The sequence below is a fragment of the Salmo trutta genome, chromosome 5 (assembly GCF_901001165.1).
Source record: "Salmo trutta chromosome 5, fSalTru1.1, whole genome shotgun sequence".
NCBI classification, from domain to species: Eukaryota; Metazoa; Chordata; class Actinopteri; order Salmoniformes; family Salmonidae; genus Salmo; species Salmo trutta.
The window spans coordinates 13,482,364-13,505,490 of record NC_042961.1 but is presented as its reverse complement, the minus strand read 5'-3'; the positions used below and the strand labels follow the sequence as shown (position 1 = coordinate 13,505,490).

Here is a 23,127-nt window from a genome sequence, read left to right as displayed (position 1 = left end):
ACAGTAATTATGTCAACTTCTGGAGGACATCCTCCAACCTATCAGAGCACTTGCAGCATGAATTGACATGTCGTCCATCCAATCAAAGGATCAGAGAATTAATCTAGGTCTTAAACCATAAACTACAGATGGCTAGCACTGCAGTGCATAAACTGTGGTGAGTTGTTCATTTAAAAAGAGAAATACAGTAATTGAACACTTATGAACAAATTGACTTCTTCCTAAATTAAGGAGAAGCAAGAGAGAGAGCTATATTTGGATGTATTATTTTTATTTATTTGTATTTTCACTTAGCTAGCCAATTCAGTTAGCTAGTTTAGTCTACTCAAACACCCAGCTCAAACAGAGAGTAATACTATGTTAGCTAGCTGGCTATGGCTATCCAACACTGGAACTCTTCCAAGTCAAGGTAAGCTTTTGGTTTTATAAATGTATTGCCAAAGGGGCCCGCAGGTGTAACTGATCAACTGTTTTCTTACTGTACACTGTACTGCATGATTGTAGCAGGTTTACTAACGCGTTAGTTCTAGTAGTTCTAGTTGACTATGATGTGACAACAATGTATACTGTGTGTAGCTCTTAGCGGTCATTATATGAAGGTTTGGCTTGGAAAGTTTTTTTCGCCTGGTCACAGATAGCGGATTTGTTGTGCACTGAAGTCCACATGCGAAGGGAAAAGGTGAAAGGAGGAGAATGTGTAGATAGAAATTATATAAACAATGAGGAAAGTGATTGTGCTGTTTTTATGTGGCTGCTATGAAAGTGAACTGTTTACGTGTGATCAACGAAAAACGTTTCTTAAACGTAACCAACCAGAATGAAAAAGGGATAAACATACCTGAATTTGTCCAATAGAAACTCTCATTTGCAACTAGACTATTGATTACGTCCTAGATCAGCTAGATGCAGGCAAGCGTGTGCAAGGCAGTATTGAACGTGTCACTGTCTGTCACCTTGATAATTCAAAATTCTCTTGACCTTTGCACCTACATTGTAAACTTTAATTAACAGGCTAGGTTGTGGCAACCTCATGATGGGTACAGGGAAAATTTGAGGATCATGTAGTAGCCTAAACCTATTGATGTTACATTGAGAGGGGTGAATGGAATATGAACGACAGTCATCCAATACACTGTGATAGAAATAAGGCCATGCTCATAAAAAAAATCATCTTAAAAGGCACCGACCACCACCGCTGCACACACTTCATCAAATCAAATTGTATTAGTCACATGCGCCAAATACAACAGGTGTAGACTTTACAGTGAAATGCTTACTTACGAGCCCATAACCAACAGTGCCGTTTAAAAAATACAGATAAGAATAAGAAATAAAAATAACAAGTAATTAAAAGTGCAGCAGTAAAATAACAATAGCGAGACTATATACAGGGGGGTACCGGTACAGAGTCAATGTGCGGGGGCACCGGTTAGTTGAGGTAACATGTACACGTAGGTAGAGTTATTAAAGTGACTATGCATTGATAATAACAACAGAGCGTAGCAGCGGTGTTAAAGAGAGGGGGGGGAAATGCAAATAGTCTGGGTAGCCATTTGATTAGGTGTTCAGGAGTCTTATGGCTTGGGGGGTAGAAGCTGTTTAGAAGCCTATTGACCTAGACTTGACGCTCCGGTACTGCTTGCCGTGCGGTAACAGAGAGAACAGTCTATGACTAGGGTGGCTGGAGGCTTTGACAATTTTCAGGGCCTTCCTCTGACACCGCCTGGTATAGAGGTCCTGGATGGCAGGAAGCTTGGCCCTAGTGATGTACTGAGCCGTTCGCACTATCCTCTGTAGTGCCTTGCGGTCGGAGGCCGAGCAGTTGCCATACCAGGCAGTGATGCAACCAGTCAAGATGCTCTCGATGGTGCAGCTATAGATCCTGAAAAGGATCTGAGGACTCATGACAAATCTTTTCACTCTCCTGAGGGGGAATAGGTTTTGTCGTGCCCTCTTCATGACTGTCTTGGTGTACTTGGACCATGTTAGTTTGTTGGTGATGTGGACACCAAGGAACTTAAAGCTCTCAACCTGCTCCAATGCAGCCCCGTCCTGTAGTCCACAATCATCTCCTATGTCTTGATCACATTGAGGGAGAGGTTGTTGTCCTGGCACCACACGGTCAAGTCTCTGACCTCCTCCCTATAGGCTGTCTCATCGTTGTCTGTGATCAGGACAACCACTGTTGTGTCATCGGCAAACTTAATGATTGTGTTGGAGTCGTGTCTGGCCATGCAGTCGTGAGTGAACAGGGAGCACAGGAGGGAACTGAGCACGCACCCCCGAGGGGCCCCTGGGTTTGAGGATCAGCGTGGAGGATGTCTTTATACCTCCCCTTACCACCTGGGGGCGGCCCGTGAGGAAGTCCTGGATCCAGTTGCAGAGGGAGGTGTTTAGTCGCAGGGTCCTTAGCTTAGTGATGAGCTTTGAGGGCACTATGGTGTTGAACGCTGAGCTGTAGTCAATGAATAGCATTCTCACATAGGTGTTCCTTTTGTCCAGGTGGGAAAGGGCAGTGTGGAATGCAATAGAGATTGCATCATCTGTGGATCTGTTGGGGCGGTATGCAAACTAGAATGGGTCTAGGGTTTCTGGGAGAATGGTGTTGATGTGAGCCATGACCAGCCTTTCAAAGCACTTCATGGCTACAGATGTGAGTGCTATGGGTCAGTAGTCATTTAGGCAGGTTACCTTCGTGTTCTTGAGCACAGGCACTATGGTGGTCTGATTAAAACATGTTGGTATTACAGACTTGGACAGGGAGAGCTTGAAAATGTCAGTGAAGACACTTGCCAGTTGGTCAGCACATGCTCGCAGTACACGTCCGGGTAATCCGCCTGGCCCTGCATCCTTATGAATGCTGACCTCTTTAAAGGTCTTACTCACATTGGCTGCGGAGAGCGTGATCACACAGTCTTCCAGAACAGCTGGTGCTCTCATGCATGTGTCAGTGCCATTTGCCTCGAAGCGAGCATAGTAGTTTAGTTCGTCTGGTAGGCTTGTGTCACTGTGCAGCTCTCGGCTGTGCTTCCCCTCATAGTCTGTCATGGTTTGCAAGCCCTGCCACATCCGATGAGCGTCAGAGTTGGTATAGTACGATTCGATCTTAGTCCTTTATTGACACTTTGCCTGTTTGATGGTTCGTCGGAGGGCATAGTGGGATTTCTTATAAGATTCCGGGTTAGAGTCCTGCTCCTTGAAAGCTGCAGCTTTAGCCTTTAGCTCAGTGTGGATGTTGCCTGTAATCCATGGCTTCTGGTTGGGGTATGTACGTATGGTCACTGTGGAGACGACATCATCGATGCACTTATTGATGAAGCCAATGACTGATGTGGTGTACTCAAAACAGTCCTGTAGCTTAGCATCTGCTTCATCTGACCACTTTTTTATTGATCTAGTCACTGGTGCTTCCTGCTTTAATTTTTGTTTGTAAGCAGGAATCAGGAGGATAGAATTAGGGTCAGATTTGTCAAATGGAGGGCAAGGGAGAGCTTTGTATGTGTCTCTGTGTGGGGAGTAAAGGTGGTCCAGAATTTTTTTCTCCCTCTGGTTGCACATTTAACATGCTGATAGAAATTTGGTCAAACGGATTTAAGTTTCCCTGCATTAAAGTTCCCAGCTACTAGGAGCGCCACCTCTGGGTGAGCATTTTCTTGTTTGCTTATGGCGGAATACAGCTCATTCAATGTTGTCTTAGTGCCAGCCTCTGACTGTGGTGGTATGTAAACAGCTATGAAAAATACAGATGAAAACTCTCTAAGTAGATAGCGTGGTCTACAGTTTATCATGAGATACTCTACCTCAGGCGAGAAATAGCTTGAGACTTCCTTAGATATCGTGCACCAGCTGTTATTTACAAAAATACATAGTCCGCCGCCTCTTGTCTTACCAGACGCCGCTGTTCTATCCTGGCGGTACAGCGTATAACCAGCCAGCTGTATGTTGATAGCGTCGTCATTCAGCCACGACTGAAGCATAAGATATTACAGTTTTGAATGTCCCGTTGGTAGTTTAATCTTCTGCATAGGTCATCGATTTTATTCTCCAAAGATTGCACGTTTGCCAGCAGAATGGAAGGAAGTGGGGGTTTATTCGATCACCTACGAATTCTCAGAAGGCAGCCTGCCCTCTGGGCCTGTTCCCGAGAAAGTAGTATATAATTTGCGTCGGGCTCGTCAGACTCGTTAAAGGGAAAAAAGGATTCTGCCAGTCCGTGGTGAGTAATCGCAGTCCTGATGTCCATTAGTTATTTTCGGTCAGAAGAAAAGGTAGCGGCAACATTATGTACAAAATAAGTAAAAAATGTAAAAAAATAAGTTACAAACATCGCAAATAAACAAACAAAAAAACACAATCGGTTGGGGACACGTAAAACGTCTGCCTTCTTCTCCGGCGCCATTTTATCAGTCTCTCATTCACAATTTGACAAGCACTTGATAATATTCTCACCCACTGGACTATTCTTAATTTAATCTGGTCTTTACATTTAGCCTATAGGTAGAATTATTTTTAATTTAGAATGGCCCACCTCTGGATGGATGAGAGAGCACACTAGGTTGACATGAGTTATGAGTCATGGCACGACCCAGAAGACTACCTCTCATTATAAACTGGGTGGTTCGAGCCCTGAATGCTGATTGGCTGACAGCTGTGGCATATCAGACTGTATACCACGAGTATGACAAAACATTTATTTTTACTACTCTAATTTTGCTGTTAACCAGTTTATAATAGCATTAAGGCACTTTTGGGGTTTGTGATATATGGCTAATATACCATGCATGGCTAAGGGCTCTCTGCGTTGCATCATACATAAGAACAGCCCTTAGCCGTGGTATAGTGGCCATATACCACACCCCCTCAGGCCTTATTGCTTAATAATAAACTGGGTTGTTCGAGCAATGAATGCTAATTAGCTGAAAGTCGTGGTATATATCACAAGTATGACAAAACATATTTGTACTGCTCTAATTACATTAGCAACCAGTTTATAAGAGCAATAAGGCATCTAGGGGGTTTATGATATATGGCCAATATACCACGGCTAAGGGCTGTATCCAGGCACTTTGTGTTGCGTGCATTACAACAGCCCTTAGCTGTGGTATATTGGCCATATACCTGTACCCACTCATGCTTATTGCTTAAATTTACCAGTGACTAAACACAACAGTGATGAGACAGAGAACAACCATTTGAGCCATTGCAATGAGTCAAGTTTCTGATTCTATGCCCATTCTAGAGAATATTACATAAAATAATTTACAAGTAATCCATGTATTGTACTTTATATTCCTTACTCTTCTACAGAAGGACTCAAAGGATTACCCTGAGTAATGACTTCTGTTATTGACATGTTATTGTGTATATTTATACACGGTATCTACTCTTTCCCTATCACAGGTGACATGCGCTCAGAATACCATGGAGAAAGAAAAGTACTAGAGTAGTAGACAAATGGTAAATTTTGAATTAGTATAGTGATAAACTTTGTTTTAAGTAAAATGGACTCTTACCTGGAAGAACAGAATTATGAAGTTATTCGGTCAGGTTTACTAGAGTCCACGGTCCAACGAAGGCAAGTGTCAGATGAAAGCAGTGGCTGTCCTGAAGTTGAAGTTATCCTCTTGGTATCACCATCGCCAAGTTCGTTTCTCTATGTAAGAACAGTTTTCTTTAGAATGTGAACAATAAGTGGAAAACGCAACAACAAAAAATGGCAGAAAGAGAATTATACCGCATTTTCTCACTAAAGCCTTCTAAACTATTCTTGTTCAAGAAAACATTATCTTGAGTCTTGACGTTTAAATGTGGTTACAATTCAATTATTGTAATATGCCCAATGTAAAGAACCTTGGAAATAACCCCAGGTTTCGCTATAATCTCGTCCCCAGACACTTCCGCTTTATATGCGCAATAGCCTGGGGACGAGGTTAGTTGCACTTTAGTCATGATACACGCAAACTACAGCATTATCGTGTCAACACCGATACAATGTAATGATAACGTCGAATGATGTTCGGAAGCAACAGTCATACATATCCACGTGTTCGTGCCGTCAAATAATTCAAACGTCCATCAGAAAACAGTTCAGCGTAATTCTCAAAGGAGATTAGATGCATGATGCTTTATCATTCCAGCATCCTCTTCTACTCGATGGGCGGAGCGTTCAGACGTCACCTGGACCTCAATAGAGTCCCACGGCGGTGTTGTCATAATACCCATAAAACCTAGCAGTCAAACAAGGAAATGGTTCCAATCGTTTTTCCATCGTTAATTTTTCCCATAAAATATTTCAGAAACACATAAAATAATGTCTGTGTTTCGTGTAGGCTTACCTTGGCATGACGTTTTGATAACCATGTACTTCTCCCTTGGACAAGATTACTTTTATCAATATATTCAGCTCTATTTACTCTCAGATTCGAAAATGCTAATTGATATCAAAGTAGACATGCAAAACTACAAATCCCTGCAAGCTCCTGCCCATCATCTCTAGCTGACACCTTTGCTAACAGGTATTGTGTAAATGTAAAACTTGAACAAGACAGTTTACAGAATTGTCCATTTGAAGAAATGTTGCCAATTTATTCATTACTACATTTAGCTAACATTAGATTATTAATCCAGAGATTCTAACCTTTGCCTTGATTCAGCAGTCTCGTCCCGATTATCATGGCATTTGTAGTCCTTTATGATAGCCACATTAGCAGCTAATCAGCTTTTCATTTTTGGGTTGTAAATGCAGGTGAATATATTGATAAAAGTCACCTTGTCATAGAGAGATTCACACGGTTATCTAAACTACATGCCAGGGTAAGTCTACACAATACACAGCCCTTATTTTAAGTGTTTCTAAAATCCCCTATGGGAAAAATGAGTGTGGTAAAAAGATTGGAACCATTTCCCTGTTTGACCACTAGGTTTTATGAGTATTATGAGTATTATTACCAAAATATTATTACCAAAATACTCAGTAATATTATTCATGAGCATTATTTTGGGTGGCAGGTAGCCTAGTGGTTAGAGTGTTGGGCCAGTAACCAAAAGGTTTCTGGATCAAATCCCCTAGGTAAAAATGTGTCATTTTGCCCCTGAACAAGGCAGTGTTCCCCGGTAGGCCGTCATTGTAAATAAGAATTTGTTCTTAACTGACTTGCCTAGTTAACTAAAAAAATATTGAAAAATTATGACTCATTCCTGTATATGTCCCTACCATGGTCCCTACCCCCCACCTTCTCTCTTTCTCTCTAGCTCGCTCGCTCTCTCTCACTCACACACACACACACACACACACACACACACACACACACACACACACACACACACACACACACACACACACACACACACACAGTATATGACTCTTTCTCTTCTCACATCAATACACATACACTGAACAATTTTCAGAGGGATGAATGTGCATGTTTTTGCTCCACTCTTAGCAGTTACCTCTCAAATCCCCTTTGATGATCATCCATGTGAAGGGAAGCTTCTCTTCATGACATTTTAATCTAGTGAGAAACCTGAGAGCTCTCTGGTCTAAACGTTTACAAACAATAAACGAAGGGAAGAACTTACATTCGAATAGAAAATACATACATAAAAATGGAGGTTCTGTTGTGGGATAATGTACAGTACAATAAACCAAGTTATTCATGTAATGATATGTCTAATAAAATATGTATAGTGGTCATGCATCACAATGACCACTAGGTGACAGTGTTAAGCTTCTCCCCATCTCAGTCATCTCCCCATCTCACTATCTTCAGCCCCCAACAAACTGTGTAAAGTGTGTACCTTTATAAGGACTGAGGAAAATATTGGATGTTCATACCTAGAGGTTTCTCTGAAAACTGAGAATAGCAATTGCTAGGGGCATCATATGTTTGTCCATTATGATTACAACACTTCCAGGACCTCTATACCAGGTGCTGTCAGAGGAAGGCCCTAAAATGTGTCTAAGACTCCAGTCACCCAAGTCATAGACTGTACTCTCTGCTGCCGCACAGCAAGCTGTACCGATGCACCAAGTCTGGAACCAACTGGACCTTAAACAGCTTCTACCCCCAAGCCATAAGACTGCTAAATAGTTAGTCCAAGAAGCTATTTGGTTAACTATTTAACTATCTGCATTGACCCTATTTGCACTAACTTTTTTGACTCCTCACATACGCTGCTGCTACTGTTTATTACCTATCCTGTTGCCTAGTCACTGTATTCCTAGTTATATGTACAATTGAAGTCGGAAGTTTACATACACTAAGGTTGGAGTCATTAAAACTCGTTTTTCAACCACTCCACAAATTTCTTGTTAAATAAACTATAGTTTTGGAAAGTCAGTTAGGACATCTACTTTGAGCATTCTTTTTCCAACAATTGTTTACAGACAGATTATTTCACTTATAATTCACTGTATCACAATTCCAGTGGGTCAGAAGTTTACCTGCACTAGGTTCACTGTGCTTTAAACATCTTGGAAAATTCCAGAAAATGATGTCATGGCTTTAGAAGCTTCTGATAGGCTAATTGACATTGGGAGACGTACCTGTGGATTTATTTCAAGACCTACCTTCAAACTCAGTGCCTCTTTGCTTGACAACATGGGAAAATCAAAATAAATCAGCCAAGACCTCAGAAAAAAAGTGTAGACCTCCACAAGTCTGGTTCATCCTTGGGAGCAATTTCCAAATGCCTGAAGGTACCACATTCATCTGTACAAACAATAGTACGCAAGTATAAACACCATGGGACTACGCAGCCGTCATACCGCTCAGAAAGAAGACGCGTTCCGTCTCCTAGAGATGAGCGTACTTTGGTGCGAAAAGTGCAAATCAATCCCAGAACAACAGCAAAGGACCTTGTGAAGATGCTGGATTTAACAGGTACAAAAGTATCTATATCCACAGTAAAACAAGTCCTATATCAACATAACCTGAAAGGCCGCTCAGCAAGGAAGAAGCCACTGCTCCAAAACCGCCAATAAAAAGCCAGACTGCGGTTTGCAACTGCACATGGGGACAAAGATCGTACTTTTTGGAGAAATGTCCTCTGGTCTGATGAAATAAAAATAGAACTGTTTGGCCTTAATGACTATTGTTATGTTTGGAGGAAAAGGGGGAGGCTTGCAAGCCGAGGAACACTATCCCAACCGTGAAGCACAGGAGTGTCAGCATCATGTTGTCGGGGTGCTTTGCTGCAGGAGGGACTGGTGCACTTCAGAAAATAGATGGCATCATGAGACAGGAAAATTATGTGGATATATTGAAGCAACATCTCAAGACATCAGTCAGGAAGTTAAAGCTCGGTCGCAAATGGGTCTTCCAAATGGACAATGACCCCAAGCATACTTCCAAAGTTGTGACAAAATGGCTTAAGGACAACGAAGTCAAGGTATTGGAGTGGCCATCACAAAGCCCTGACCTCAATCCTATAGAAAGTTTGTGGGCAGAACTGAAAAAGCGTGTGCGAGCAAGGAGGCCTACAAACCTGACTCAGTTACACCAGCTCTGTCAGAAGGAATGGGCCAACATTCACCCACCTTATTGTGGGAAGCTTGTGGAAGTCTACCTGAAATGTTTGACCCAAGTTAAACAATTTAAAGGCAATGCTACCAAATACTAATTGAGTGTATGTAAACTTCTGACCCACTAGGAATGTGATGAAAGAAATAAAAGCTTAAATAAATAATTCTCTCTACTATTATTCTGACATTTCACATTCTTAAAATAAAGTGGTGATCCTAACTGACCTAAGACAGGGATTTTTAAATAGGATTAAATGTCAGGAATTGTGAAAAACTGTATTTGTCTAAGGTGTATGTAAACTTCTGACTCCAACTGTACATATCTACATCAATTACCTCATACCCCTACACATAGACTTGGTACTAGTACCCCATGTATATACCAAAGTTATTGTTACTCATTGTGTATTTATTACTACGTGTTATTACTTTTATATTATTGCTCTATTTTCTTTCTCTCTGCATTGTTGGGAAGGTTAAGCACTTCACTGTTTGTCTACACCTGTTATATCAGACGGCTACAGTACCACGGTCCGCTAATACTAGTAATTGTTTTATTCTTCAGATTTTTCAGGTTTTTGCTGCAGCACTCTCAGCACCCCTACTTCCCGCGGCTATTAGGAAAGGGGAACTGGTTCTCATTGAGGCTGGCAGTCCATCACAGACATATAAATGTACAGGCCAGAGCACACATGGATTCAGCCAATACATCTCTCTCTCTCTCTCTCTCTCTCTCTCTCTCTCTCTCTCTCTCGTTACATCATAAGTAAAATCAAACCCCCTAATAAACACTCTCACAACACCTACTGTCTGTCTGAATTGCATTTTCTGTTTTCATCTAATTGATTGATTGACTGATTGACTGATTGACTGACTGAAGGTGCATATATTTTCTCTGAGTATTTTGGTCTGCTGATGTGGCCTATACACTGGGGGCTATTGTGAACTGAAGATTAAGAGGAGGAGGTAGAAAGGAGGGGAGAGGAGGGGCAGATAAGGCAGGATTGTAAGAATAGGAGATCAAATAAAAGGAGGGAGAAAGTATAGGCAGCAGAACTTAAAAACAGACACCTTTAAGGAACGGGTGTAAAGGAGAGGGAAAGATATACAGCTGGCAAGACGCAGAACAGCAAGCGGAATAGCAACAGAGGATAGAAGCAAGTGAAACTCTGGTAAGATTTCTGAAGCTGTCTGAGAAAATGACTTGTAACTTCCTCTGTTGATGGCTAATGTCGTCCTGTCCATGTAACTCAATCTGTCTCCTACAGCACAGTAATAGGAAATTATTACTTTCTTTTGACTGAGCCTCATTGTTTTTTTCTGGATTATTGGAATGACTGGTGAATAATGGAGGGCAATTACACCAAATAAGAAAATATGTGTATATTGTCCAACCATATATTGACAATCTCAAAGTTATATTTGTCTTTCACTCTTTCGTAAGGGTTATTTTACAGTGAATCATACAAAAGGAAATTGTTTTATTTAATAAATTTGATATACAAGTAGTATACATAAATTGGCCATGTCACTGAAATAGTTCTGTTTGGTTTATTTCTCCTGCAGGACTGTTAGAAACTCTCTTCTCTCACGTTCAGCCTGACTATGAACCTGCTCTTCCTGCTGGTCCTCGCTTTTCACCCTGACCTGACCATGGTGAGTATAACCTTTTCTCCTCATTACATTAGGAGGCTGGGACCTGTTCGGGAGAGTGCAATGTTACAGAAGGTTCAGACAGAAATGTTACAGAAGATTGTAGAACGGATATAATTATTTGTCTGTCACAGTCTATGGTCTGTCATGTCGAATAGTGAATGTTGTCAGCTCTATTCATTATATATCTATCTGCAACGTTCTACATTTTTGATCTCGTTAAGTACGTCCCAAGTAGGACGGAAAGTTGGGACTTTTATACCTTGAAGAATGTTCATAGACGTCAACACATACTTTCATATCCAGCCAGGCACCTGGTAAAAATGTGTGTATAGCTGAGGAAATCACTTGGTATGTCAAAACAACTGAAGGAAAAATAGTAGGTCTTTACTGAAATAGGACACATTTTCATGTAGCATACACATTGAGAACTTTTCCCACATGTTGGAATGAGTTGGAGATAAATCAACATTCCTCTGTTTGTTAATGAGATGGATTTGAGTTGGAGTTGTTAGGCCATAAATTCATGTTAAAGGAAAACTCCACCCAAAACTAGCTTTTGGTATTTGTGTAATTAGTCCAATGTTAATATGGTAAAAATATATTTTGCATGTCAGCAATCAAGTTTTCAAGATATATCACTTTCAAAATACATAAATCATATGATGCAAAATGCATCATGCCAGCTGTGTTTCTGTTTTTTGAAAGTGATATATCTTGAAAACTTGATTGCTGACATGAAAAACATTTTGGGACTATATCAACAATGGACTAATGAAACAATTGGGCTTTGGGAGCTGAAGGAGCAAAAGGAGCTGAGGCCCCAGTATTTTGGGTCACAACCCACTGGGCACAGACATCAACGTGTATTCCACATTATTTCAACGTAATTTCATTGAAATGATGTGGAAACAATGTTGATTCAACCAGTGTGTGCCCAGTGGGAATGCACCTGTTTCTCATCAGGTGTATTCAGGGCAGATGTGGGTCTGGCTCAGACTACAAAGACCATAGTAGTGGATTGAGGATAGTGGGGATTTGGGGGGTTTGGAGCATCCCCCCTTACAGTGGGGGCTGTTCTATGCCAGTCAGGGTTTCATACACTAAAGGGGTTATAGAGGAGACAAGTCATCGATTAACATAGCTTCAATATGAACAGTGAAAGGACTTGAATTGGCTTGAAATTAATTGCTATCAGTGGCAGATTGTCAGGCATGTACAGATTTATCATGGTTGAAGATAAATCTGAAAATTTGGGAGAGGTTCTGACTGTTGCTTGGCATCTATTTGTCTGAGAACCCAACCACCCAAAATATAATTCAACACAAAAGTCTGTATACAAAACAGAGCAGTTAAGTTATCTACTCATGTTGAGTGGATAGGCCCTACAATATGCTGTACTAGTACAGCATTTTCAAAGGAACACAGCATTAAAAGACAAACGCATGCTCAAGGTTTATTCAATGTTACAAACTGATAACAGACTGGTCTGTCTCTTTTTGCTCCCGAATTCTATATGTTTCAGGAAGGCAGAGCCCAGCGCAAACAATGGCAGGCTGAGAGCAGTCTGAGACCATATCTGGGTAGAGTGGACCCAGGTGAGATACAGTTGAAGTCGGAGGTTTACATACACCTTAGCCAAATACATTTAAACTCAGTATTTCACAATTCCTGACATTTAATCCGAGTAAAAATCCCCTGTCTTAGGTCAGTTAGGATCACCACTTTATTTTAAAAATGTGAAATGTCAGAATAATAGTAGCGAGAAGGATTAATTTCAGCTTTTATTTCTTTCATCACATTCCCAGTGGGTCAGAAGTTAACATACACTCAATTAGTATTTGGAAGCATTGCCTTTGAATTGTTTAACTTGGGTCAAACGTTTCGGGTGGCCTTCCACAAGCTTCCCACAATAAGTTGGGTGAATTTTGGCTCATTCCTCATGACAGAGCTGGTGTAACTGAGTCAGGTTTGTAGGCCTCCTTGCTCGCACACGCTTTTTCAGTTCTACCCATACATTTTCTATAGGATTGAGGTCAGGGCTTTGTGATGGCCACTCCAATACCTTGACTATGTTGTCCTTAAGCCATTTTGCCACAACTTTGGAAGTATGCTTGGGGTCACTGTCCATTTGGAAGACCCATTTGCGACCGAGCTTTAACTTCCTGACTGATATCTTGAGATGTTGCTTCAATAAATTCACATAATTTTCCTCCCTCATGATGCCATCTATTTTTTGAAGTGCACCAGTCCCTCCTGCAGCAAAGTACCCCCAAAACATGATGCTGTCACCCCTGTGCTTCACGGTTGGGATGGTGTTCCTCGGCTTGCAAGCCTCCCCCTTTTTCCTCCAAACATAACAATAGTCATTATGGCCAAACTGTTCTATTTTTGTTTCATCAGACCAGAGGACATTTCTCCAAAAAGTACAATCTTTGTCCTCATGTGCAGTTGCAAACCGTAGTCTGGCTTTTTTATGGCGGTTTTGGAGCAGTGGCTTCTTCCTTGCTATGTCGATATAGGACTTGTTTTACTGTGGATATAGATACTTTTGTACCTGTTTAATCCAGCATCTTTACAAGGTCCTTTGCTGTTGTTCTGGGATTGATTTGCACTTTTCGCACCAAAGTACGTTCATCTCTAAGAGACAGAACGCGTCTCCTTCCTGAGCAGTATGACGGCTGCGTAGTCCCATGGTGTTTATACTTGCATACTATTGTTTGTACAGATGAACGTGGTACCTTCAGGCATTTGGGAATTGCACCCAAGGATGAACCAGATTTGTGGTGGTGTACAATTTTTTTTCTGAGGTCTTGGCTGATTTCTTTTGATTTTCCCATGTTGTCAAGCAAAGAGGCACTGAGTTTGAAGGTAGGCAATGAAATACATTCACAGGTACACCTCCAATTGACTCAAATTATGTCAATTATCCTATCAGAAGCTTCTAAAGCCATAACATCATTTTCTGGAATTTTCCAAGCTGTTTATTAAAGGAACAGTCAACTTAGTGTATGTAAACTTCTGACCCACTGGAATTGTGATACAGTGAATTATAAGTGAAATAATCTGTCTGTAAACAATTGTTGGAAAAATTACTTGTGTCATGCATGTCCTAACCAACTTACCAAAACTATAGTTTATGGATTGGTTGAAAAATGAGTCTTAATGACACCAACCTAAGTGTATGTAAACTTCCGACTTCAACTGTAAGTCTGCCATCATTAACCCTAAAAGCGCCAAATTGGTAATGTTAGCAAAGAGGCACTGTCTGTCAAGCAGTAACACTTTCTCTTTTATTAACCTTTTGTAACACAAGTAAATGGTTTTAATTCCCCCAAATAAACATATATTTTATCTTTTGCACACATTTATAGTGAAATTTGATGTTTAATACACATTGACCTTGTTTGTTTAGACTGCAAATAACCCCAATGTAGTTCTGTATCGACTGATTTTATGTTCAAAGCATGAAGTCTCTACCACCTCCCTCCCTTCCACCCTCCCTCTCCATTTCTCCATCTATCCATATGCAAGTCCTACTATGTGAGCTTCTGAAGTGTCACAGTCCAATGGGCTCCTGGTGCCAGGTGGTGCAGGACAACGGAGTCCTCTTCCCAAAGTGTGTGTGTCCTAAGACCTGCCCACGGTAGGGCCACACCACAAACTTAATTAAGTTGTATTCAAGTGATAAAGAAAGGTGCCTTACACTACAGTATGTCATTGTGCTTGTAATGACCTGTGTGTGCAGGCAGGGGGCACCAGTGTGCAGTGTTCTGGGAAAGACCTATGGGAACGAGTGTCTGCTGCATAGAGAAGCCTGCCGCAAGAGACGTCACATTGGACTGGCTCATAAAGGGCCTTGTCTGGGTAGGACTCACAAACACACACAGTACTGCAGTACTATACCTACATAATAAGTCTTCTTCAAGTCCAGGTTCCACTTCATGCTTGCTTATATTTGTTTCCAAGTTCCCAAGGCAAACTGTACAGAGGAGGAGTATGGCCAGTTCCCATACCGCCTCATGGACTGGTTCCTCCTATTGAGTCGCATGGGAGAGTCGTACGCCCCCTACGCCCCGCCTCAGAGCTGCCTGAGCCACGCCCAGCGCTCCCAACTAGCCCAGGTAACAGACAAGAGAGAGGAATAGGGCTGGGCTACTCTGGTCCTGGAGGGCTGCAGTGTTCGCAAGATCTACCGCACCTGATTACACTTATCATAAACTAACTTGAAGAGCATGAAGAGCACTTTGGCGTAAGAGCACTTTGATTTGTGTTGTGGTGTGAAATGCTTACAGTTATCACGAGCAGATGTCATTTAAGGTTAAAAAGCTCCTGTGTAGCTTATTGTGTGGTCTTCCACTACTTAGAATGAGGGAGCATTCGGGAACCCCAGTATAAATAGGCTTAGTCAATAATCACTAAATGATTCAATAAGAAAGATAACTGGGTGGTAATATTATATCCTCATTCCTGCCTTCCTGACCTCTAGCCCTCCCTTTATCTATTCAACTAACCATATCTTTAACCCAGCTTTGTCCTCCTCCCTCCCTCTCTAGACTCTGTCCATCCTCCTTTTAGGTAAATTGTCATTAGGAGAGCCTGGGGTGAATGGCTCATTGTTGTCATTCAATATTCCTCTGCTTCGATGTCTCCTCTCTCTCCTGAATTGTGTAGCGGAGGTTTGGCCTGCTGGACAAGAACAAGGATGGAAAGCTGAGCCGGAAAGACCTGAGGAAGCTACGCTACAAAAGAATGCCTCTAGAGCACTGTGCTACCTCCTTCTTCCAGTGAGCCCCACTCTGAATACACACTTACACCTAATCGTTCTTGTCCTCTATGCACCACATACAAATTATGACATGTCCAAATCCCCATTATGTTCATTCCTGTCTTTATCAGTTGCCAACTGTCAATATCCTTTCATCTCAATTAATTAATTAATTCAAATTCAACTGATAATTTCAGAACATAATGGAAAAATGTGATATTGGGGGCAATGACCTATTTGTAAAGAGAAGGTCAAATGATTTCCTTAGTGTAAAGGATTAAAATGTCAATCGCCCCCATTCCATGTTGCACCTCCCATCCTCATGTTCTCTCTGCACCCCATCTTCAGCAGACATCCTCTGTGCCAACCCCCTTCCTGTGAGCCCCCCCTCTCCCTCTACTACTCAGCCAACCCACCCCCCCACTCATCACACTCTCCTCTCTATCTCATCCATCCCTCTAACACTCCCTCCTCCATACCCCATGTCCTCATCCCTCTCTTTCCTCACTACTAAGTCTATCCTCTCTCTCTCTCTCCACCCGTCTCCCGCCTCAGTCGTAAAGCTGGTGTGTGTTGCCAGTCTGCAGTGACAGGTTTTGTGGGAGTGGGGCTGGCTGGCTCAATGTCAACCTATTCCCAGCAATGATAATGTTTATTACCCACTGTGCTTCCCGCTGTGTGTGGATTAGCACAAATGGAAACGGTACCCTTCAAAGATAATGTTTCTGTGTGGGTGAAGACAAATGTCGGTCTGTTTATATTGTATGCGGATGTGTTTGTTTGCATAAGTCCTTTGTGTTTGCGTGTGTGTCTGCGTGTGTGCATGCATGCATGTGTGTGTGTGTGTATTTGCAATAGTATATGTTTGTTTATGTGTATTTGTATTTCTTAAGGATCTAAGGAAGCAGCTACTCTTCCTGGGGTGCAGCAACATAAAGGCAGTTATATACATTACATTTCATCCCACTTTTCACAACATATTAAGTGTGTGCCCTCAGGCCACGACTCTACTACCACATATCTACAATACAAAATCCATGTGTGTGTAGAGTGCGTGTGTTATCATGTGTATGCGTGTGCCTGTGTGAGCGTCTCTTCACAGTCCCCGCTGTCCACTGTGTATTTTTATCTGTTTTTAAAATCTGATTATATTGCTTGCATCAGTTACCTGATGTGAAATAGAGTTCCATGCAGCCATGACTCTATGTAGTACTGTGTGCCTCCCAAAGTCTGTTCTGGACTTTGGGATTGTGAAGAGACCTCTGGTGGCATGTCTTGTGGGGTATGCATAGGTGTCTGAGCTGTGTGCTAGTAGTTTAAACAGACAGCTCGGTGCATTCAGCATGTCAATACTTCTTACAAAAACAAGTAGTGATGAAGTCAATCTCTCCTCTACTTTGAGCCATAAGAGATTGACATGCATGTTATTAATGTTAGGTCACTGTGTACATTTAAGGGCCATCTTAAATTAAGTTAAATATGTATTGTAAATGTTTATCAGCACAGCATTATGACAGCATTTTCTAAACTGCAGAGCCAATTGTAATTTTTCTAAGTCCCTCTTTGAGGCACCTGACCACACAACTGGATAGTAGTCCAGGTGCGACAAAACTAGGGCCTGTAGGACCTGCCTTGTTGATAGTGTTGTTAAGAAGGCAGAGCAACACTTTATTATGGACAGACTTCTCCCCATCTTAGCTACTGTTGCATGAACATGTTTTGACCCTGATTGTTTACAATCCAGGTTTTCACCAAGCAGTTTAGTCACCTCAACTTGCTCAATTTCCACAGTATTCATTCAAGATTTAGTTGAGGTTTAGGGTTTGGTCAATTATTTGTCCCAAATACAATGCTTTTAGTTTTTGAAATATCTAACTTATTTTTTGCCACCCATTCTGAAACTGACTGCAGCTCTTTGTTAAGTGTTGCAGTAAATTCACTCGCTGTGGTATCTGACGTGTAAAGTATAGAGTCATCCGCATACATAGAAACACTGGCTTTACTCAATGTCATTAGTAAATATTGAAAAAGGTACAGAGCCTAGACAGCTGCCCTGGGGAATTCCTGATTCTACCTTGATTATGTTGGAGAGCCTTCCATTAAAGAACACTGTCTGTGTTCTGTTAGATAGGTAACTATTTATCTACGATATAGCAGGGGGTGTAAAGCCATAATACATATGTTTTTCCAGCAGCAGACTATGATCGATAATGTCAAAAGTCTAACAAAACAGCTCCCACAATCTTTTGATCATCAATTGCTCTCAGCAAATCATCAGTCATTTGTGTAAGTGCTGGTCATGTTGAATGTCCTTCCCTATAAGCATGCTAAAAGTCTGTTGTCAATTTGTTTACTGTAAAATAACATTGTATGTGGTCAAACACCATTTTTTCCAAAAGTTTACTAAGAGTTGGTAACAGGCTGATTGGTCAGTTACTTAAGCCAGTAAAGGGGGCTTTACTATTCTTGGGTAGTGGAATGGCTTTTGCTTCCCTCCAGGCCTGAGGGTACAGGCTTTCTTGTAGGCTTAGATTGAAGATGTGGCAATATCGTCTGCTATTATCCTGAGTAATTTTCCATCCAAGTTGTCAGACCCAGGTGGCTTGTCATTTTCACCTTAAATTTCATTTAAGGTGCTCCAAAGCTTTTTACTATCATTCTTTATATCATTTGTCTTTGTTTCATAGTATATTTTCTTCTTCTTTTTATTCATTTTAGTCACATAATTTCTCAATTTGCAGTACGTTTGCCAATTGTTTGTGCAGCCAGACTTATTTGCCATTTCTTTTGCCTCATCCCTCTCAACCATAACATTTTTCAATTCCTCATTAATCCACAGGGATGTAACAGTTTTTACAGTCATTTTCTTAATGGGTGTATGCTTATTAGTGACTGGAATAAGCAATTCATAAATGAGTCAAGTGCAGCGTCTGGTTTCTCCACAGACCAGAAAATATTCTCATCAACATAGGAATCAAAACAAAACATATTGTATGACCTCTTATACACTATGTTAGGCCCAGCCTTTTGAACTTTGGTTTTCCTAGATATGGCTACTATATTGTGATCACTACATCTGATGTATTTGGATTCCTTTAAAGCAAATTGCTGCAGCATTAGTAAAGATGTGATCAATACATGTTGATGATTTCATTCCTGTGCTGTTTTTTAACTACCCTGGTAGGTTGATTGATAACCTGAACCAGGTTGCAGGCACTGGTTACAGTTTGAAGCTTTTTTTTGAGTGGACAGTTTGATGAAAGCCAGTCAATGTTAAGGTCACTCAGAAATTATACCTCTCTGTTGATATCACATACATTATCAAGCATTTCACAAATATTATCCTGACACTGACTGTTAGCATTTGGTGGTCTATAGCATCTTCCCACAAGAATAGGCTTTAGGTGAGGCAGGTGAACCTGTAGACATATTACTTCAACAGTATTTAACAGTAGATCCTCTCTAAGCTTTACAGGAATGTGGTTCTGAATATAGACTGCAACACCGCCCCTATTGGCATTTCTGTATTTTTTATAACCATGTATTGCAACAACTGTATCATCATCACTGTGAACTCTCCTTCCAGACACATATTAAACATCTCCAATCCAAAATTAAATCTAGAATCGGCTTCCTATTTCGCAACAAAGCCTCCTTCACTCACGGCGCCAAACATACCCTCGTAAAACTGACTATCCTACCGATCCTTGACTTTGGCGATGTCATTTACGAAACAGCCAATACTCTACTCAGCAAACTGGATGCAGTCTATCACAGTGCCATCCGTTTTGTCACCAAAGCCCCTTATACCACCCACCACTGCGACCTGTATGCTCTAGTCGGCTGGCCCTCACTACATATTCGTCGCCAGACACACTGGCTCCAGGTCATCTATAAGTTTATGCTAGGTAAAGCTCCGCCTTATCTCAGCTCACTGGTCACGATAACAACACCCACCCATAGCAAGCGCTCCAGCAGGTATATCTCACTGGTCATCCCCAAAGCCAACACCACCTTTGGCCGCCTTTCCTTCCAGTTCTCTGCTGCCAATGACTGGAACGAATTGCAAAAATCGCTGAAGCTGGAGACTTGTATTTGCCTCACTAACTTTAAACATCAGCTATCTGAGCAGCTAACCGATTGCTGCAGCTGTACATAGCCCATCTGTAAAAAGCCCACCCAATCTACCTACCTCATCCCCATATTGTTTTTATTTACTTTTCTGCTCTTTTGCACACCAGTATTTCTACTTGAACATCACCATCTGCTCATCTATCACTCCGGTGTTAATTTTCTAAATTGTAATTACTTTGCTACTATGGCCTATTTATTGCCTTACCTCCTCATGCCATTTGCACACACTGTATATAGACTTTCTTTTTTTTCTATTGTGTTATTGACTGTGCACTTGTTTATTCCATGTGTAACTCTGTGTTGTTGTTTGTGTCGCACTGCTTTGCTTTATCTTGGCCAGGTCGCAGTTGTAAATGAGAACTTGTTCTCAACTAGCTTACCTGGTTAAATAAAGGTGAAATAAAAAAATAAAACATGTATTATTTAAGTGAGTTTCAGAGATAGTCAGAATATAAATGTTGTCTGTTACTAGCAAGTTATTAATGCCATGAACATTGTTTCTTAGGCTACATACAGTATGTTAATGTAGGCTATTTTTAGCACTTTTCTGGGATGCTAGATTGTTTTTATTGCTTTACTGGGAAGCCTATCAGCAGTAGACATGACAATGTTATTTATGTTTGAGCTGATAGTGCAGGGTGAGCTGCACAGTGGGGCAAACCTCCTCAGTGCTAGCAGTATAACTCTGGTTTATAGGCACACGATTACTGTATACAATAGCTGTAGGATCGACAGAGGCATTCAGGGGAGTTAGAGGGACATAAATTAGGTTACTTACATTGTGACTGCCAACACCCCTGGGATAATGTACATTTGCTGCAGCATTACAACAACGACACAATGGTAGGGATTATCTGAGCTGGGCTTGGGTCATTGATAAGTCATTGTCTCAATGCAGCCTTGAAATGTGTGGACAGATTCCAGGAGTCAAGATGATTTGGATGGACTCCGTCATTCCTGTAGAGCATCTTCTGTTTCCAAAAGGTGTCAAAGTTACTTATAAATGTTATTTCAACAGAGCTACAGTAATCTTTTATGTGGTATTGTGTATGTTTATTCTCTGCATACAGGTCGTGTGACCATAACAAGAACAGTAAGGTGACCCTGCATGAATGGATCTCCTGTCTGGTGGATCGCTCAGAGATCTGGTTCCACAGCTTCATGTGTGGGTGAAATCCCTTAACTTCACTCTCCAGACTATGCAACATTATCAAATCAAATCAAATTGTATTTGTCACATTCTTCATAAACAACAGGTGTAGACTAACAGTGGAATGAGTACTTACGGGCCCTTCCCAACAACACGTAATAATAAATACACAATGAGCAACGATAACTTGGCTATATACACGGAGTACCAGTACCATTAACCTTAAATCCTAGTGAGTCATTTGTTTCGTCTTTAATTGAACTAAATTTGATTACAGCAAATGCTTTGATTAAAACAATTGATTATAGCAAATGTTTCTTTCTCTCTCTGACAGCTATGAAAATGGGATCCGGTAAGCTGTGTCCCATGAAGACTGACAACCACCTTTGACCTGGATATGAACACCTCTCCTCTCGCATTGTGTATTTATTCCTTGTGTTATTATTTTTTAAATGTCCTGTTGCTTCTCATTTTTATCTGCATTGTTGGGAAGGGCCCGTCAGTAAGCATTTCAATGTTAGTCTACACCTGTTGTTTACAAAGCATGTGACAAATAACATTTGATTTCATTTTAATTTGATTTGTCTACATGTGCATCTGTTTATCAATGCTATCTACATTCTACAATCATCAGCATCAATTCATTATCCACTGCCAGTGTCATATTTCCACTACTCCCTCTAACGGTCACACTCAGTACTGCATTTGTTTTTGATTAATGACATCATCTGTTTTGAGAAGTCCACTGTAGATTCGTCTGTGTGGTGAAATGGCCTGTAATAAATGTCTATGAGGCTTGGCTACCTTCTTAGTGTCTATATGGGGATGGCCAGAGGAGAGAGGGGCTCATTAAGAACCAGGAGGACGTGTTGCATGGATCAAGCATTCAATTACTGTGGAGGGAGAGATAGATGGAGAAAGCCTCACAGAGACAATGGGATACTGTGATGGAGGGAGGATGGAGGGAAGAGATAGAAAAGAGATGGTGTAAGGAAAGGACGCTTAGTGTGAGAAGCCGTTACCAGGGAAGGGAACAAGGGATAATAGGGGGAGACGGGGGAAGAAAGAGGAGTGTGGTAATGCACTGTAAACGAAGGAGGGGAATAAGAAAGTGTGTTTATGGAAGGGGGGGTAATGCACTGTAAATGGGGAGTAGAGATGATGGTGGGTAAAGTAATGCATGAAAAATAGATCAGAAATGAGAGAAAGAACAAAAGGGAGATGGAATAGTCTGAGAGAAGTTGGAGAAGAGTAACTGAGAAGAGGTTTGATGTTGTGGGAATAGTAGCCATGGCGTACGATATTTGTCAACAGGAAGCAGGAAATGAAGAAATAATGCACACTTGTAAGGTCAAAGAGCCAAATCATCAGCCCTTACACAGTCCAGTACATCATTTTGAGATATTTGATCTGTTGCCTCAGCTTTTCCACAGCTCTCATTGTGTTTTGTTTCGTCTGTGCGTGTGTGTGTTCTAAAAGATCAATAGGGGATGTGCGTGTCCCGGGGTGGGTTCCTCGGTTCCACTGGTGTCTCTGGATTAATTATCCCTCACATTTTTCTTCGCTGGGAGGAGGAAAGATAGAGAGAGATATTTCAATATTCAACATAAGATACAGATGCTTCTCAGACACCGGGCAACGGAGGAATGAGATTTGCAATGTGCCCAGATAAACCCCCAAAGAATCAAAACAAGATTTTTTTCCTGATGTCTCAGATTCGCTCTCATCACTTTTGATTAAGACGAGACCACTGGAGGCAGTGTCAGAGTTTTAGAAAAGAAGAGAGGAAAAAACAGACGGTGAGAGGAGCTGTAAATGAACAGATATAGGAGCGTGTTCGGAGATCAGCCAATTGAGAGCAGGCTGTATTTACTAATGAGTGACCTGCACATCAAGCTG

General features: G+C 41.3%; 2 protein-coding genes across 5 annotated transcripts in view; one reads left to right on the top strand and one right to left on the bottom strand.

Annotated features, from left to right (window-relative positions):
- The window catches only part of ccser2a (coiled-coil serine-rich protein 2a), a 74,517-nt gene extending 68,364 nt beyond the window's left edge, over positions 1-6,153 (bottom strand). For 3 of the 4 annotated variants that reach the window (XM_029752619.1, XM_029752618.1, XM_029752617.1), the window contains exon 1: positions 5,514-6,153. The gene's annotated coding sequence lies outside the window, so the exon portion shown is untranslated. The remainder of the gene's footprint in view (positions 1-5,513) is intronic. The other variant, XM_029752615.1, reaches the window with a different exon arrangement.
- Positions 6,154-10,381: 4,228 nt separating this feature from the next.
- On the top strand, positions 10,382-21,720 carry LOC115193696 (SPARC). The gene is made up of 9 exons (XM_029752614.1): positions 10,382-10,695; positions 11,090-11,179; positions 12,702-12,774; positions 14,711-14,822; positions 14,925-15,043; positions 15,146-15,300; positions 15,851-15,963; positions 21,149-21,243; positions 21,563-21,720. Exons 2-9 carry the CDS (start codon positions 11,129-11,131, stop codon positions 21,616-21,618), a joined length of 774 nt encoding a protein of 257 aa, XP_029608474.1. The 5' UTR covers positions 10,382-10,695; positions 11,090-11,128; the 3' UTR covers positions 21,619-21,720.
- Positions 21,721-23,127: the final 1,407 nt, after the last annotated feature.

Bases quoted from the DNA above. Each gene is read 5' to 3' on its own strand.
- LOC115193696 (XM_029752614.1), top strand. From the start codon at position 11,129: ATGAACCTGCTCTTCCTGCTGGTCCTCGCTTTTCACCCTGACCTGACC. The intron at 12,775-14,710 runs GTGAGATACAGT...TCCATATGCAAG, and splicing joins TCTGGGTAGAGTGGACCCAG to TCCTACTATGTGAGCTTCTG. The intron at 15,964-21,148 runs GTGAGCCCCACT...CTCTGCATACAG, and splicing joins TGTGCTACCTCCTTCTTCCA to GTCGTGTGACCATAACAAGA.